The 14,973-nt window shown below is 38.6% G+C and overlaps 1 protein-coding gene across 7 annotated transcripts in view; it reads left to right on the top strand.

Moving 5' to 3' along the window:
- METTL4 (methyltransferase 4, N6-adenosine) overlaps nucleotides 1-14,680 on the top strand; it is a 30,900-nt gene extending 16,220 nt beyond the window's left edge. For 4 of the 7 annotated variants that reach the window (XM_045004585.1, XM_045004584.1, XM_045004583.1 and 1 more), the window contains exons 8-9: nucleotides 914-1,005; nucleotides 12,904-14,680. In XM_045004585.1, coding sequence (XP_044860520.1) covers nucleotides 914-1,005; nucleotides 12,904-13,073 — 262 coding nt within the window. In that variant the 3' untranslated portion in view covers nucleotides 13,074-14,680. The remainder of the gene's footprint in view (nucleotides 1-913; nucleotides 1,006-12,903) is intronic. The other 3 variants (XM_045004588.1, XM_045004587.1, XM_045004582.1) reach the window with 3 other exon arrangements.
- The last annotated feature ends 293 nt before the right edge of the window (nucleotides 14,681-14,973 follow it).

The raw sequence follows: 14,973 nt of genomic DNA, 5'->3' as shown, positions 1-14,973 counted from the left end.
TTAGTCGGTGTGAAGCGATGGAAACATACAGCTATAAGCATGGCTGAGAGCTCTTTTTGTTCAGAATATCAGTAGGATTTGTGATGTGTTACAATCCAGTTTTTAAGTTCTTAATCATTTTGACTTTACAAATTACACTTGTGGTACTGTACCTGTACACTAAGGCATGTATCTATGCCATGCCAGTCACTTTTTGCCCCTCACCTGGTGCATATGGCACCTAAAACTGGCACAGCCGCCCTTGGGAGCATCATCCCAATGAAAGGGGAATTCTCCAGTGGCACAAAGTGACCAAAGCAACTCCTGTCTCTCACAGTTGCCTGTGTATGAAGCATGGCTCTGGGAAAGGGGACTTTCCCTTGTTGGCACTTCTCAGCTGCAGTCCTACCTGCTTGGGGCTGTTGGCTGCCATTAGAAGTTGGAGCAATCCTTTGTCTGTTCTCTCTCTTACTGGGGGACCAGTCCAATGAATAGGTGGCCCAGAATCAGGAGGAAAAGAAGTGGGTAGGGTTGTGCTGTGCATTCTTCACCATAGCAGAGGGCCATGTGTATGTATTTATGTATGCACGTAAGGTAAGGGTGTGGTGTGGGTTCTTTTGGTTAAAGTAGTTGAAAAGTGACAGAACTGTCGATTAGTTTGGATTTTTTTCCCCACTCTTGTTTCATCCCTTTATTACCTATGTTTTCTCCAAAGCCTCCGAAATTTCATAAACTGCCCTTTATCTTTCAGGAAAACAAATATACTCAACATTTAGATATTTAGCTTCCCCAAGGCTTACGGTGAAGTCTGATAGTGAATGAGTACTCTGTATTTTTTATATCCCATTTGAAACAAAACCCCATGAAAATGCATACCTGTATCACAGTATTGATTGAGAAATCTCATTTATTTTCTTCTGATTTTATACAACAGGAAATCAGATGTGGCAGTACTTCCAATTCCAGATCACAAATTAATCGTCAGCATACCCTGCACTCTTCATTCACACAAGCCTCCTCTTACTGGTATGTTCTTTGAACACTTTTCTACAATATAGTGTTTGTATAGACCAAGATTTTTCAAACTTGAGTGTCTGAAGCTAGGCACTTAAATCCATATATAGGTGCCAGATAAGTAGCCTGATTTTTCAGAGATGCTAAGCAATTGCAGTCAATAGGAATGACAAGTGTTCAACATCTCTGAAAAGCCTGCCACTTTTAGTTCCTTAAATATGGGTGTTAAGCACCAAAGTTTGGGCATCTCTGTTTGAAATTTTTGGACAGAGGTCTTAAATAAAAAAAAATTGCGTTGTTTTATAGTTTATAACTACTTCAAAATTGCTCTGTTCCTGCATTCCGTATAAAAGAGTTCCAGATGACCTGAGTTCTTTCCTTTGTGTGATGAGCACCATTTCCCTGGCAGGGAATACATAAAATAGACTGTCTATTGTTTACTTAATTAAAACCACCAGTCTCTTCTTTCTGGGACACCTAATAGTGGAAGAGATTTATTTATTTTTTCATACATAGAATATGCACATATAGCACAAAACCTTGGGTACATTTTATATCTTTTTAAAACCACAAATTTTAATAAAAATAACTTGACAGCAAGTAGACCATACCCATATTAATTACCAATAGCCATTATACATTACAGGAGTTGATCTCCAACCAATCAGTTAGACAAAAGGTGCCTCCCATCCAAGCCCTTGCTCATGCTAGATCTGAAGAATCTCATCACCTTTGCACAATGCCATGAGGTTCTGCAAACTGGGGCTCTGGCAGATCAGTGATGAATTTTCTAATCAAGATTGGATGTTTTTCAAAAAGATATGCTCTAGGAATTTATTTTTTGGAAGTTCTATGGCCTGTGTTATATAGGAGGTCAGACAGACTAAGTGTTGTAAGTATTATTATTTATGCACGATATTTCCATGACACTAATGTAACCGTAAATTCATTTATTAAAACAAAAGGCCAAATGCTATTTATAATTGCTCTAAACATGCCTAAATAATAAGCAATTTAGTACATCCAAACGGTAACAAAACACTTCTAAGCATTTGATCAAGATACTTATAAATGGGCTAACCTCCAGGAGTGCCTAGACCCGTATTGGGTGTCTTCAGCTTGGTCAGGCAGGTATTAGCAATGAACCCTTTAAGAGTTGACTTTATACTCTTTTTAACAAACAAGTGATGTCATTGCCAATTATCAGATCTTAGTTAAGGCCATATGAAGCAGTTTCTTATACAGGAAATTACTTACTCCACCTGGTATCCAATTAACTGTGTTTTATTTCTGTTACTTCAGCCTATACTTTAAGATAAGTCTGATATTATGAAGGGTCACTACAACTTTAACACAACTCTTCTTTCGCATGAACTCATTCTTTTTGGTCACATGCACTAGGTGATCACAGTGGCCCTTCTGGCCTTGGAATCTATGAATTTATAGATTGTATCATTAAAATATGCTGTACTTGAAGACTCTTCATGTTCCATCTGCTGCAGGAGGTGCCAGTAACCACAGGGAACCTGTTAGACTCGTTCTCTGGCCACTGCACTGAATCCATATTAGGTTTTGGGTGTAAATCCAGGCACTGACGGATTTTATAAAGCTCTAACTGGTTTGGGTCTTGGCTGTTGGATAGACTGTCTCTCTCACCTTGAACCACCATAAATGAGATCAGTTTGAGTTAAATCACTGGATTTACATGTGTGAGAACTTGGTGACAAGGTGTGCAAAGTAGAAGTCTTTCAACTTTAATTTAGCCTACCCTTCTCTCCATACACACTTCTGACAAAATCCTAATTTGATTACTCTTCTATATAGGTAATTATACTGACCTCATCACTGTAGTATCTGAGCAGCTTCCAGTGGTCCATTAAATGACATGACTAACATTTGTCATGTGGGGTTCGTTCTTCAGGTCATCCTCTCCCGAGGGGGGAAATTGTGTGTGCAGTGTAGTGTTAGTTATGGTAAGTTTAAAAATCATATGCATGCAATGCTATGTGTTTCTGGTGTAGAAGGCAGGTTGAAGAAGTGTGCCTTGCACTCAGAGTGGAGGGTGGTGAGGTTGGAGGTGATTCTTGGTTCCTATGGGAATTTGTTCCACATTCCTGGACCAGCCCCCAAGAAGCTCTGTCTCCTGCATTGACAAGATTTACTCTTATGGTAGAAAGTTGCATTGTGTCTGAGGAGCAGAGTTGTCCGTGGATAGAGTGCTAGTTTCAACTCCTTTTGCAGTGTTTATTTTGGAGGGTTTTTGTTTTTTGTTGTTAACAGTGTGTGTTAACATATATGTGTCTGGAGACAAGTAATTAGGCACAATTTAGTAATCTGAAATATAAGCAAGCTTGAATCCATGACCGTCCATCAGCAATGTCCTGCAATGAGCCTTATATTCTAAGTCTTTCTGGTTGATTAACAGGGGTGCCTGGGCTGATCTACATGATTGCAAGGTTCATGGTCACTGAGGCAGCCAGGACTCAGACCTCTTAAGACTTTACTGGCCAAGCTTGGAAAGGCTTTACGGACAAATAGAAATGCAGTCGAGTTGAGTGTATGTAATGTGATAACTTTTGAATGGTGCATTAGATCAATTCCAAAATTTCAAGGAGTGATCTAGTTATCAGTGGGCGGAACCCTATTGATCTGGGGGAAATGGGGAACATATGGAGTTGCTGTCATCTGTTCAGCGAAGCCACAGTTTCAGGTACCTCTACACTTGTCTGTAGATCAAACAACTTGTTGATGGTACCCCTTAATGCCTTCCAGCATAACCCCTGCTCATCCTCCCAGTAGAATTTAATGTGTTTGACACCCTGACTGATTTATCTTCCAGACAGACAGAAGAGAAATCATTTCTCTTCCTGGTGGGAGCTGTGGTGTAGATGCTCATCCAGTAGGGGCAGCCAGAGGGAGAAGAGAGAGAAGGCTTCATTCCTCCCTTCTAGTGTCCTGTCTCCACAACTCCTACTCTGTGGTGGGGAGGGAAGCAGAAGTGTACCCCTCCCTTCCAGTCCAGGGGAAATAAAGAGACTTCAGAGGAGAGTGACAAAAATAGCAAAATGTGTAGAAAAGCTGGCCAAAGACAAAAGGTTAAAAAAAGTCTTCAAATATGTTAGGGGCTGGTATAAAGAAGATGGTGATCAGTTGTTCTCCATGTCCACTGAAGGTCGGACAAGAAGTAATGGATTTAATCTGAAATAGAGGAGATTTAGGTTAGATTTTAGGAACTATTTTCTAACTCTAAGAGTAGTTAAACTCTGGAATAGGTTTCCAAGGGAGGTTGTGGGTTCCCTGTCATTGGAGGTTAAGCACAGGATGGACAAACACCTGTCAGGAATGGTCTAGATTTACTTGCTGCTGCCTCAGTGCAGGGGGCTGGACTTGGCCTCTTGAGGTCCCTTGTAGCCTGACATTGTTATGATTCTATGAGTATGATTTGAGGGAGGGGAGTCACACAGCCTATGGCATAAGAGGAATGGGTGGGAACAGGACCCATGATGTTGGGGAAGAGAGGAATAGGGGAACAGAGCCCCTGCCATGGTGCTGAGGAAGGGAGATCCTGCTTGGAGAGGTGGGAGATGGAGGGAAGATAGAGAGTGCTGAAGGGGAAATGGGAGGCAGAGACCCTGGCATGGGGAAATGGGGTGCACAAGGCCCCGAGTATTGCAGGGGGAGAGTGGGCAATGTTGAAATGGGTAGATGCGGGAAACGGGGGAGCAGACAGAACCCCTGAGGGAACAGATGCAACCCCCACCACTACCAAACCCTCAAGAGGCTTATCCCTACCCACTGGTTTCTTATTTGGATTGAACTTCAGCCAACTGTCTCCTATCTGTGTTGGACGTTGGTTAAGCATCCAATTCTGTCAAAAATGACTTTGGTCACTGGTGATATTGCATCTCAAAATGTCTGATTCCCCTGATTGCAGGGGTTCTCAAACTGGGGGTTGTGACCCCTCAGGGGGGTCGTGAGGTTATTACATGGGGGTTGTGAGCTCTCAGCCTCCACCTACAAACCCTGCTTCATCTCCAGCATTTATAATAGTGTTTAATATAAACATTTGTGGGTTTTTTTTTTAATTTATAAGGGATGGGGCTGCACTCAGAGGCTTACTATGTGAAAGGGCTCACCAGTACAAAAGTTTGAGAACCACTGCATTAGTGCCTTATATCAACACTGTGCAGGATGGTGGCACTGCTATGTATAGATTGTTCAGGATTCTTGTACTAGAGTGATTCCTTCGCACTGTATGAGTCTGATACAAACTATAGAAATGACACTGGTGAATTCCTGCATATGAATTCAGGTCTGAAACTGGCTTAAAACAAAATATTACACTTTAGGGATTAGCAAAAGTATTTAAAGCCATGGATTTGGCAAAATTAATTATAGTCAAGTAAGTATGATTAGAATTCATCTTTCATTTGTGTGCTTCTTGCTTGTCACTCACATATCTGGTACTAATGCCATTGTAGGCGCGCAGCAGGCACCATGATTTGTTAGACTTAATGTACCCTCACTATGTGCATATACATCATACATCATTTTGAAAGCTTATTATGTCTACTTTAAGAAGAGAGATGATGCAGAGCTGTCAAGTGGTGCCATTACCATAGACACAGAAATAAATAGTGACACTGTCGTCACATTAAAATGACCACTTTTAAATATTTGCCTTTGTTTGTTAGTGTATTTACTCTATGTATTATTTCAAGACACAACATTGGATTTCTTTGTGACTTTAAAGCATCACAACAATCTAAAGGGTAAAACAAAATCTAATAATAAATTTGTACTGGTATCATTGAAATGTGACTAGTGACATTTCTAGTCAACATCATTATCATCATCTTCCTGATCTCTATTGAGAGTGTGTGGGTTACCACAGTCTTCCTTGCGTAGGCATACATGCAGTTCTATGAAGGAAAGATCGTTCTGACTATAGACACACTTAACTGTAGACCAATGCCTACTGGTACAGGCACAAATAAAGTCTCGCAGAAGCTGAGATGCCATTAGTCCCGTGAAGAATACAGGAAGTAGATCATACCCATTTTTCCATATAAGCTACAATGATGATCCAATATCTGGTTTACCTATATGTGAAGACATCCAAATCTTTGTTTGGCAAGATTCTCTTTTGACATGCTATTCAAAGCTGTCCTCACATGGGGGAAATTTGGCCAGTGACTTTTCCTTTTTTGATAAATAGATTGAGGTGCAAACAATTCAGGTCTCTGTGGGTTTCCTTTTCTTGCTCTGGTCATAGAGCACTGTCTTGCTGCAGAGATTTCACTTGTCTGACAGTCTCCCAATTTGGCAAGATCTCTGAAATGGTAAGCTCCCTTTGTTTTGACAACATTAAACACAGATTTCCTCCCCCCCCAATACCAAATAGGGATATGAGAGTTATATCTCTTAATGCATGTACAGCAGGAGGTATGTTGCAGAAGTCAAGAGTGAGTGTGCCACAAATTGTGTGCACAAGTATAAACAATGCTTGTTAGTTGTGCTTGTAGTGATGCCTGTTTTAGGCCACAAGTCATCTGCATATTCCATTTTTGGAAAGTAGTGAACAGCACAGTCCAAATCATGTATGTCAGATGATCTAATTGTTATAGTTCCTTTGACACCCAAGAAACCCAAAAGCCACTTTGGCACATAAAGCGTGCAGAAGCATCTTTGTGTCCACTTCCTCTTGAGTACTGTTCAAGTGTTGGGGCTTGTCTTCACTTACTGGTGGATCAACGCTGCAGCTATCAATCTACTGGGGGTCAATTTAGTGGGTTTAGTGAAAACCCGCTAAGTTGACTGCAGATCGCTCTCCCATCAACTCTGGTACTCCACTGGAACGAGAAGAATAAGGGGAGTTAACGGGAGAGTGTCTCCCGTCGACATAGCGTAGTGTGGACCCCCCCGGTAAGTAGATCTAAGCTACGTCGACTTGAGTTACGCTACGAACGTAACTCAAATTGCGTAGCTTAGATCTATTGGGCTTCTTCAACACATTTAATGGTGATGGACTTCATTATTTCACTATTGAAAAAACATCCAGCAAGAAGGAGTGTTTGTGCTGGTGTACTCCTAAACTCTCAGGTGCATTTTGAACCGTATATTCACAGAGAAATGTTACAAGTAACTGCTTCTTGGATGACATGTTTAAAAACTCTCCATGGAAGCACAGTGTGTCCACCAGTCACCTGGCATTTCTTACATCTAACCTTACATCCTGTCTGGTGCTGTCTTGCTGCAGTTTTCTGTCAAAGACTTCAGGTACAGAATTAGCTTTTAGGACCTGCCTGAAGTACTCAGCAGCCAGTTCATCAAATGTGTGGAATTTGTGTCCAGACATCATTTGTATGACAGCCATGGCATCTCTGCTATACACTGTGGTTTCTTTGTTGCATGCTCTTAGCTCATGGATTCTTTCAGCTTCAGCTTCCAGTTGATGCCCTAATTCAGCTTTGTCTGTGCTTCTTATTGTTACATCAGCATGTAAGAGGGACATAGGTTCAGGTACCTGTGGAAGACTAAGAATAGTTGGTATTGAAACATCATCTCTGTATCTTGCTAAGGATTGGGCTCTGTGGAAAACAATTTCAAGACTGATAGCTGCTGTGATTGTCCCTCCCTTGCTAGACTTAAATTTGGTCTTTTTCACCATGTCAGCACATGTTTTGATTGTAGATTTCTTGACTGGGCTGAAGAAGCTTTATGTCCCATGAAAATCAAGTGCAACTCTCATAGATCTTTCAGTTTGTTCTTCATCAGCATCTGCTATTTTCAGTCGAGACCCTTATATGTGCTCTTCATCTCCAGTGCAGAGGCAAGGACTTGTTTGTGGACTTTGTCTTCACTACTTCATTGGGCCACTGCTTTCTCTCATAGCTTTTGCATTTTCATAATATGAAGCTGTATATTATGATCTCTAACACTGACTTGTGCATATGTGTCACTGAATTAAAAAGCTAGTTTCTAGAATATTTCAAAGGTTCATACTGCATGCATAGGCAATTACAAATTAAAACCTTCAACCAGATAGACTAGAGGCTACATTGTATGTACAAAAGCTTACAATGGAGAAGTATTGTGTTAAAAATTCATGTACATTTATATCTGCTCACTATGTAGTACAAACTATAGGCAGACAAGCTACTGCTACTTGTGCACAATCTTCAGTGTGAGACTGATCTGTTCAGCAAATCTCAGCCGAAAATATAAAACTGTTATCACTCGTGAGATAGTTTGACAATTAAGAATGTGATCTGAAAACATTCCACATTAGTATATTGCAAAATGTTGATATTTTACCGTTTTTGCCATGTGTGAAATAGCTTAATCATTGCTGGAAAAAATATTTGCCCATGAAAAAACAATAAAAATACTTTAATACATTGATGTTTGGTAGTTTTGACCAATAAACACCACATTAAGGTGTTGACATTAATGTGAACAGTAAAAACTGTAGTTAGTCATGTTGTAGTGGTTCCAGAACTGAAAAAAAAGACACTAATTTTGGGTACCATTGTTTCACTGTGCTCTTCAGCCTTACTGCACCACTTGACAGCTCCATGTCATATTCCTATAAAGGTACATAAAATAAGCTTTCACGTAATATCTGATGTGGATGTGTGTAGGGTGAGTACATTACATGCCAAAAATTCTTTTGGAGAATGGCTGCACGCCTATTGTGCTTTATTCATTTTTATTGCTGGAAGAAGAAATTTACCACTGAGAACAGATCATCTGGCCAGTGAGTTACACACTTTTTTCCTAATGTACATGTATATTTGCAATAAGTAAAGGTAACTCTTAGAACAGCAAAAAATAAAGAATAAAGGTGTTGCTTCTGTTTAAAGATATTTCAGATGTTCTTAGTACTGTAGTAGTATGGTTATTATTTTTTTATTTTAAAGGCAGTATTCTAGATTTGCCAGTAGAGAGCAGCTGATCCACATTCCTAGATTATTTAGAACAATATGAACAGAAGCTGAAGTTTGGGGATGGGGGAGAAGGAAACTTGATGACTCACACACAGATTCTTTGTGTTTTGTTTAAGTAGCAACAAAGCCAAAAATATTAGTATTTATTGCTACTGTCTGGCACTTGATTTCTTGTTACTATTGTAAAGTTTTATGTTGGTACATATGTAGCCATTTAATGACTGATTATAACAATTTATTTCTCTGGGGGAAGAGGAAGATGCAAATTAAAGCAAGCCATCAAAAGGAGACATTCGGGTTCCTGCAGTGCATTTAACTATGAAATCATGACTGTAGGGGTTTCTGGTGATACATGTTTTGCGTTTAGTGCTCACAGCTTTAATATGTCATTATAGATGTACTTAAACTGCTTTATGCAAATACTTTACAATGAAATTTTATCACTTATGATTTTGATTCAAATAACAGCAGGTTTTCCTTCTAGTTCAATTCATTGTTGCTGTTAGGATACATAAAGGGTGGCTCTCTTACATGGAGGACACTGAGCAATGTTGAATTTCAAATAATGTGGGGGTCGGGGGGTGTTTTTACTATTTTGTACAGGTTCCTAGACTGGCTCTTGAGATTTCAGATTTCTTCCACAGTTTGTAAAGAAGTTATTAGCTACAAAGAGACAGCCAACTTAAAAATCCTGGGCCTTATTCTTGGGTCTGCCCCAGCCACTTTGCCCTGCTCTAGCAGAGCAAAGCATTGGAAGCCCAGAGAAAACCTGCTTTCTGTAGCAGTTCTGTGCCCCCTTGACCCATGTTGTAGAGACATGCCTGACAGGGAATTAAAGAAGGCATGTACAGGGAGTCCTTATGTCCCATGTCATACCCTGCTGTGCAATAGTCTGTGGGGCTGTTGGCAGCCAGGCATAAATTGGAACTCAGCCAACTGGAGGCTTAGACAAAGGCTAGGTGGCATAATGCCACCTTTGCCCAACCTCCAACACTCCCTCCCCACCCTTTCCTGGTCCTGTGCTAAGCACAAATTTAACTCTCTTAAAGAGATTTGCTTAACATCTAAAGATCAGTCCCAAGAGTATATTAACATATACTTGTGAAGGTAGGAAGGCCATAAAACCCTAACAAAGATACTACTGTAACTTATAGAAAGTTAATGTTCAGGTAAACTGGTGGCATTAGATTTTATACCAACAAAATATGGCCATATTATTGCTGTCTATATATGCTAATTTTCATTGCACTGAGGGTTACTGCCTGATGTGATTATGTAAATACCCAATCCAAGCTATGAAAAGTTATATTGTGATGGCTTGAATTATTGTAAATATAATCTGGCTGCATCTGTGCACACTGTCATCATGTACTGGAGTGGCATCTTTAGGGGCTGTAGGGGATGGGAAAGTGGGGGAGACTCCTAGGAACCCTCGGTTAAATTCTGTCGCCAAAATTGATGGAAACGTTGGCATTGCACCTCTGGTTACAGTTAAGTAATCCCTATCAGAAGTAATTTCTCCCTTGTGCTATGTCAGATAGGTATTTTAAAATTCTTTTCAGAAGATGAAAGTTTTGGTGCTCAATAATTAGTAATACTAGTGCCACTGGACTTCTTGTTGCGGCATCAATATTCTCATTCTCTCTCTCTATAAATAAACAAATAATTAGGAACAAAATACAAGTACTCCAAAATATCAATTTAATAAAACCTTGTTGGCCAAATGGTGGTATCTCCTTATTTGGGTTTTTTTGGTTATGAAAAGTGGGTTTTATTTTTAAATGGGGGAAAAGAAACTAAAGTACTGATGTTTCAATAAACTCTGCATGTGCTGGTCCCTGTTGAAGTCAAAAGAGCAGAATTTTGCCCAGGGAGAATTTATTGAAAGCTTGGGGCTTTAGAGATTCCCTCTTACGTGGGCTTTCTTAGATGATCGGGGAATAGATTTTTGGGAGATGTTTGTTAAAATACTGGCAGCAGATCAGTACACAAACAATCCTTAACAAAAGAGAGCATGGAAAAGAAAGACAGGTTTTTTTTTCTTTAGGTGGTGGCTTTGCAAAATGGTACAGGCATATTTTTGACGAGTGCTATCTAGCTGTCTAATTAGATGGAGGGAGGGAAATGCTTGTGAGCAGTGTAGCAGGCTTGCTGTCAGAATGCACATTGTGTTCTAAAGCTGCTAGACTCTTATGCAAATGTTAGATTGGATTAGGTTTTCTAGCCTGTTTATTATAAAGAATAAATTTTCCAATATGAGATTATTAGTAATAGCAGTATTATGTGGCAAAAAAAAAGTGTGAATAAGTCACCCGTAGAATTTCTGTGGTTTGGTTGTTTTTTTTTAAGAGTTGGGGCAGGTCTACATGACCTGTGCTTGTACCAAAATGTGAGAGGTATGGAAACTTTTTAAAGGGAAAAAAAGTTAGATATTTAAAAAATATTAGAATGAGTTTAAAGTGGGTGGCAGCTTTCAGAGAAGGGAAAATGTTTGGGTAGAAAAAGCATGTGGTAAGATTGCCACAGAGTAGATCTTTGGGAGCATATTCATCTTCCAGCAGCAGGAGCATTTCATGATGTGCATTTGAACAGATGTGAAATCTGCAAGTGGCCACCTACCTGAAAGTGTAATTCTTTGAGGGGCAACTCTGACATGAAAATCAAACAATGGATTCTGGCCGTAAATGTTCTCAACCTTGCTTTGATGTATGCTGATCAGATGTATTTCTGCTTTCTGAAATGATAGTGAGAGGAGAGATCAGTTCAGGTAACAAAATGTCTGATATAATAATGAACTGTTTTCTATGCCTCATGTTTCATGAGGAATAGTGAAAATTCTGAATGAGTTCTGGAGGAAAGTTGAGAAAGGGGGAGTTTTCAATTTTCTAGTCAGTCACAGTCAGAAGTTAAAATTACATTGCTGGGGCATATTTTTGTTCTAAAGGTATTTTTCAGGCTTTCCCACTCCTACATACTATGTCACTTTTAAAATCCTTTTACTTAGTAAGCTTCTTTTTTTTTTTTTTTGGGACTTTAAACCTTCTCCCTGAAACTTAACAATTAAGAATCCCTTTGACCCAGCAGCAAGGTATATTGATCTGTCTGACAAGTACCCCATTCAAAAATGTAAGAAATATTTTTATTAATGCCTTTCAGATAAAATCAATGAATCAAGATACCTTCCCTGCCCTGCCCATACCAAATATTCCTCATAATAAGTGAAATAATTGGTATTTTAACAGAAAAATATCAATTTATTTAGATTTAAACATTAAAAAAGAATACTAAATTGTAGAAGAAATGTGATTATATTTGGAACACTAAAGGAAAGAACACTTTTATAGACTTTTCTCCTAATGCTTCCAGGATAGAATAAATCATCACTAATTTATGGGATGATTTAGTTGGGAATTGGTCCTGCTTTGAGCAGGGAGTTGGACTAGATGGTCTCCTGAGGTCCCTTCCAACCCTGATATTCTATGATTCTAATTGCTCTATCCTTTTTGTGTTGTGAAGGGTGGGGAGCACTGCAGTCCTAATAAATAATCAGAAGCAATTGCTCTTTAAGAAGGAAAACGTCTTTTTTGAATGTCCACGTATTTAAAAAGAGTCAAGTCAGTACTCGGGAGATGTTATGATGACAATATTGAAAAATTGAAAAGTCACCTGTGTAGGCACTGAAATCCTCATTCCCTGACTCCAAATGAAAACCGATAAATCAGGGCTATTGAAGGCTTTGACAGTATTGTTCAAAATCTCAAGGGCACTTATTTCAAATGACTTTCTGACTATAAATAGTCAAGCTGGTTGATGAAATCCTTGAAATTAATTTGCTGTCTTTTTTTTTTTTTTAATGAAACATTCCTTTTTTCATCTCCCAACAGCTCAGAGGAAATTGATTTTTTTTAACACTCCTTTTTCATCATCATCTTTGTTTCTTTTTTTTTTTTCTTTTGCACAGAGATTCTGACGGAATATATCAAACCTGATGCAGAATGTTTGGAGTTGTTTGCTCGCTGCCTGCAGCGTGGTTGGACCAGTTGGGGAAATGAGGTTCTTAAATTCCAACACATTGATTATTTCATTGCTCTGCACAACGAAAATGAAGTAGGATCTTTCGGCTTAATTTGAAAACTTCTCCACTCCCCATAGTTCTAGAACACAGTTTTATTATGAGAGGTGCACTCAGAAGGCAATGTAAATGAAACAGACACTTAAATTGAAATCCTTGTAGTGATTAGCCTTCTGATTAGATTATGGTGGTGTCTTCAGTTTCACAAGGTGTTCCTGTATTTTGATTCCCCTTGAGAAGTAGGGCAGATCACTTGAAGTACGTGCTTCTGAATCAGATTGATTTTTCTGAAAGAAAATACTACTTTGGGTTGGTGACAAATCAGAAAACAAGGGAAACTGAAGTAAATAAGTATAAATACAGCATATCTTACCACATAGTCATGTGTCTTTCTATCTCCTGAGATAAAGGGAGCAGTGCCCACATTAATAGGTATGTGGACTGTTGACTGGAACATATTCTATGTAATTATTATATAGTTCTAAAAATTACACTTTTAAAATAGTCAACAATTCCATCTTTTTTTAATGCTGTTAATACTTTGAGTATAGTCTCAACATCTTACAAATTCTGCATATTAAGGTATATGTATATGGTAAAAGTTCAGCAGAATATAAATTTTATAAACCTTGTTTCCTCATTCTTGAAAACATTTTAAAAACTAAGCTATGCTTCATGTTTCAATTTATACCTAACTTACTTTTTTAGCTCCTCTTTCTTGTAATGTTCTTGAAAAATATTTATTTAAAGTTTTATATCCGTTCTTTTGAACTGATAACTGTTTTAGCAATAATTAAATTATTTTTAGAATGATATACTGCATATGTCCTTTGCTTCCCTTAGGTTTTACTATGAAAAAGATAACTGTTTAATGAAACATTGCTGTTTGTATGCAACATTGGAGGCAAAGAGATCCTCGGAAGATAAATCGCCATTATTGATAACAAGGAGCAAAATAAATCATACACCTCAAATTAAATAAACTTTTGATTGTTTTTAACCAAAGCCTGATGTTCACAAGTTGTCTCTTTTGTAACTTGAACACAATGATTTTTAAATTCAATTTGTTTTGTCAGTGTATTATTCACAGGTTTTTAATTTCTCTGTTATAGTTTATATTGTGGTTCAGTTTCACATTTTTTTTCTCTATTTGGGCTGTAGACATAGCAAAGCTGAAGTAACTTTTTTTTTACACTAGATACAGTTAAAACAAAAAATGTACGCAAATATTTCAACAATGGAGTGCAAGCTGTTATAATCCTACCAGTAGGCAAAAACCTTCTTAATAGTTATGGGTTTCTAATTGTCCAAAGTGTAAGGGGGGAAGAAAGCTAAGTATGTACAATTGGCATTTAATATGTTTATGTGTGTATATATATTGTTTTCCCTGAGTTTGTTTAGGCTTCCCTTAGGAAGCTAATCTCGTAGTTAAAAAACATTGTTCTATGTTAATAATTAAGGGCAAAATGTTTATGCAAAACCTTTATTGATATAATGGGAGCTTTGCTTACAGAGTAAGTGTAAAATATGGTTTTAAGATAGTTGAATGTCAAGGGTTACAAGAGGAAGTAAATGCTATATAAAACTCAGTCTAGAGCAGCTCCCAAACTGAGAATCTCATGAGACTTTTTTTATAAACATGTAATTAAATAAGCCCCATGGTACCAGGGTTGTGTGACTTATTCTGGGCTTTGTTTAACACATCTTGTGCAGTTCTAAAAAGCCTCCTCCACAAGCACCAGCAAGGGGGTGTGGTGCCATGGAGTTAATGGTGAGAAGTATGTGTTGGGGAAGGGCTACAGCACCTAGCATTTTTGGGATTTGAGGTACTGCTGCCACCCATAAGAAGCTGGCAACAGGCTGCTATAACTTAGGCTGCCTTCCAGGGCTGTGTGACTTATTCTGGGTGCCATAGCAGTCCAGAATACAGAGAAGTCAGAAGTAGCGTAAAGCCACCAT

Source organism: Mauremys mutica, chromosome 2, assembly GCF_020497125.1.
Source record: "Mauremys mutica isolate MM-2020 ecotype Southern chromosome 2, ASM2049712v1, whole genome shotgun sequence".
Lineage (NCBI taxonomy): Eukaryota > Metazoa > Chordata > Testudines > Geoemydidae > Mauremys > Mauremys mutica.
The sequence above is the reverse complement of the archived record's forward strand: the minus strand, read 5'-3'. Positions and strand labels throughout refer to the sequence as shown.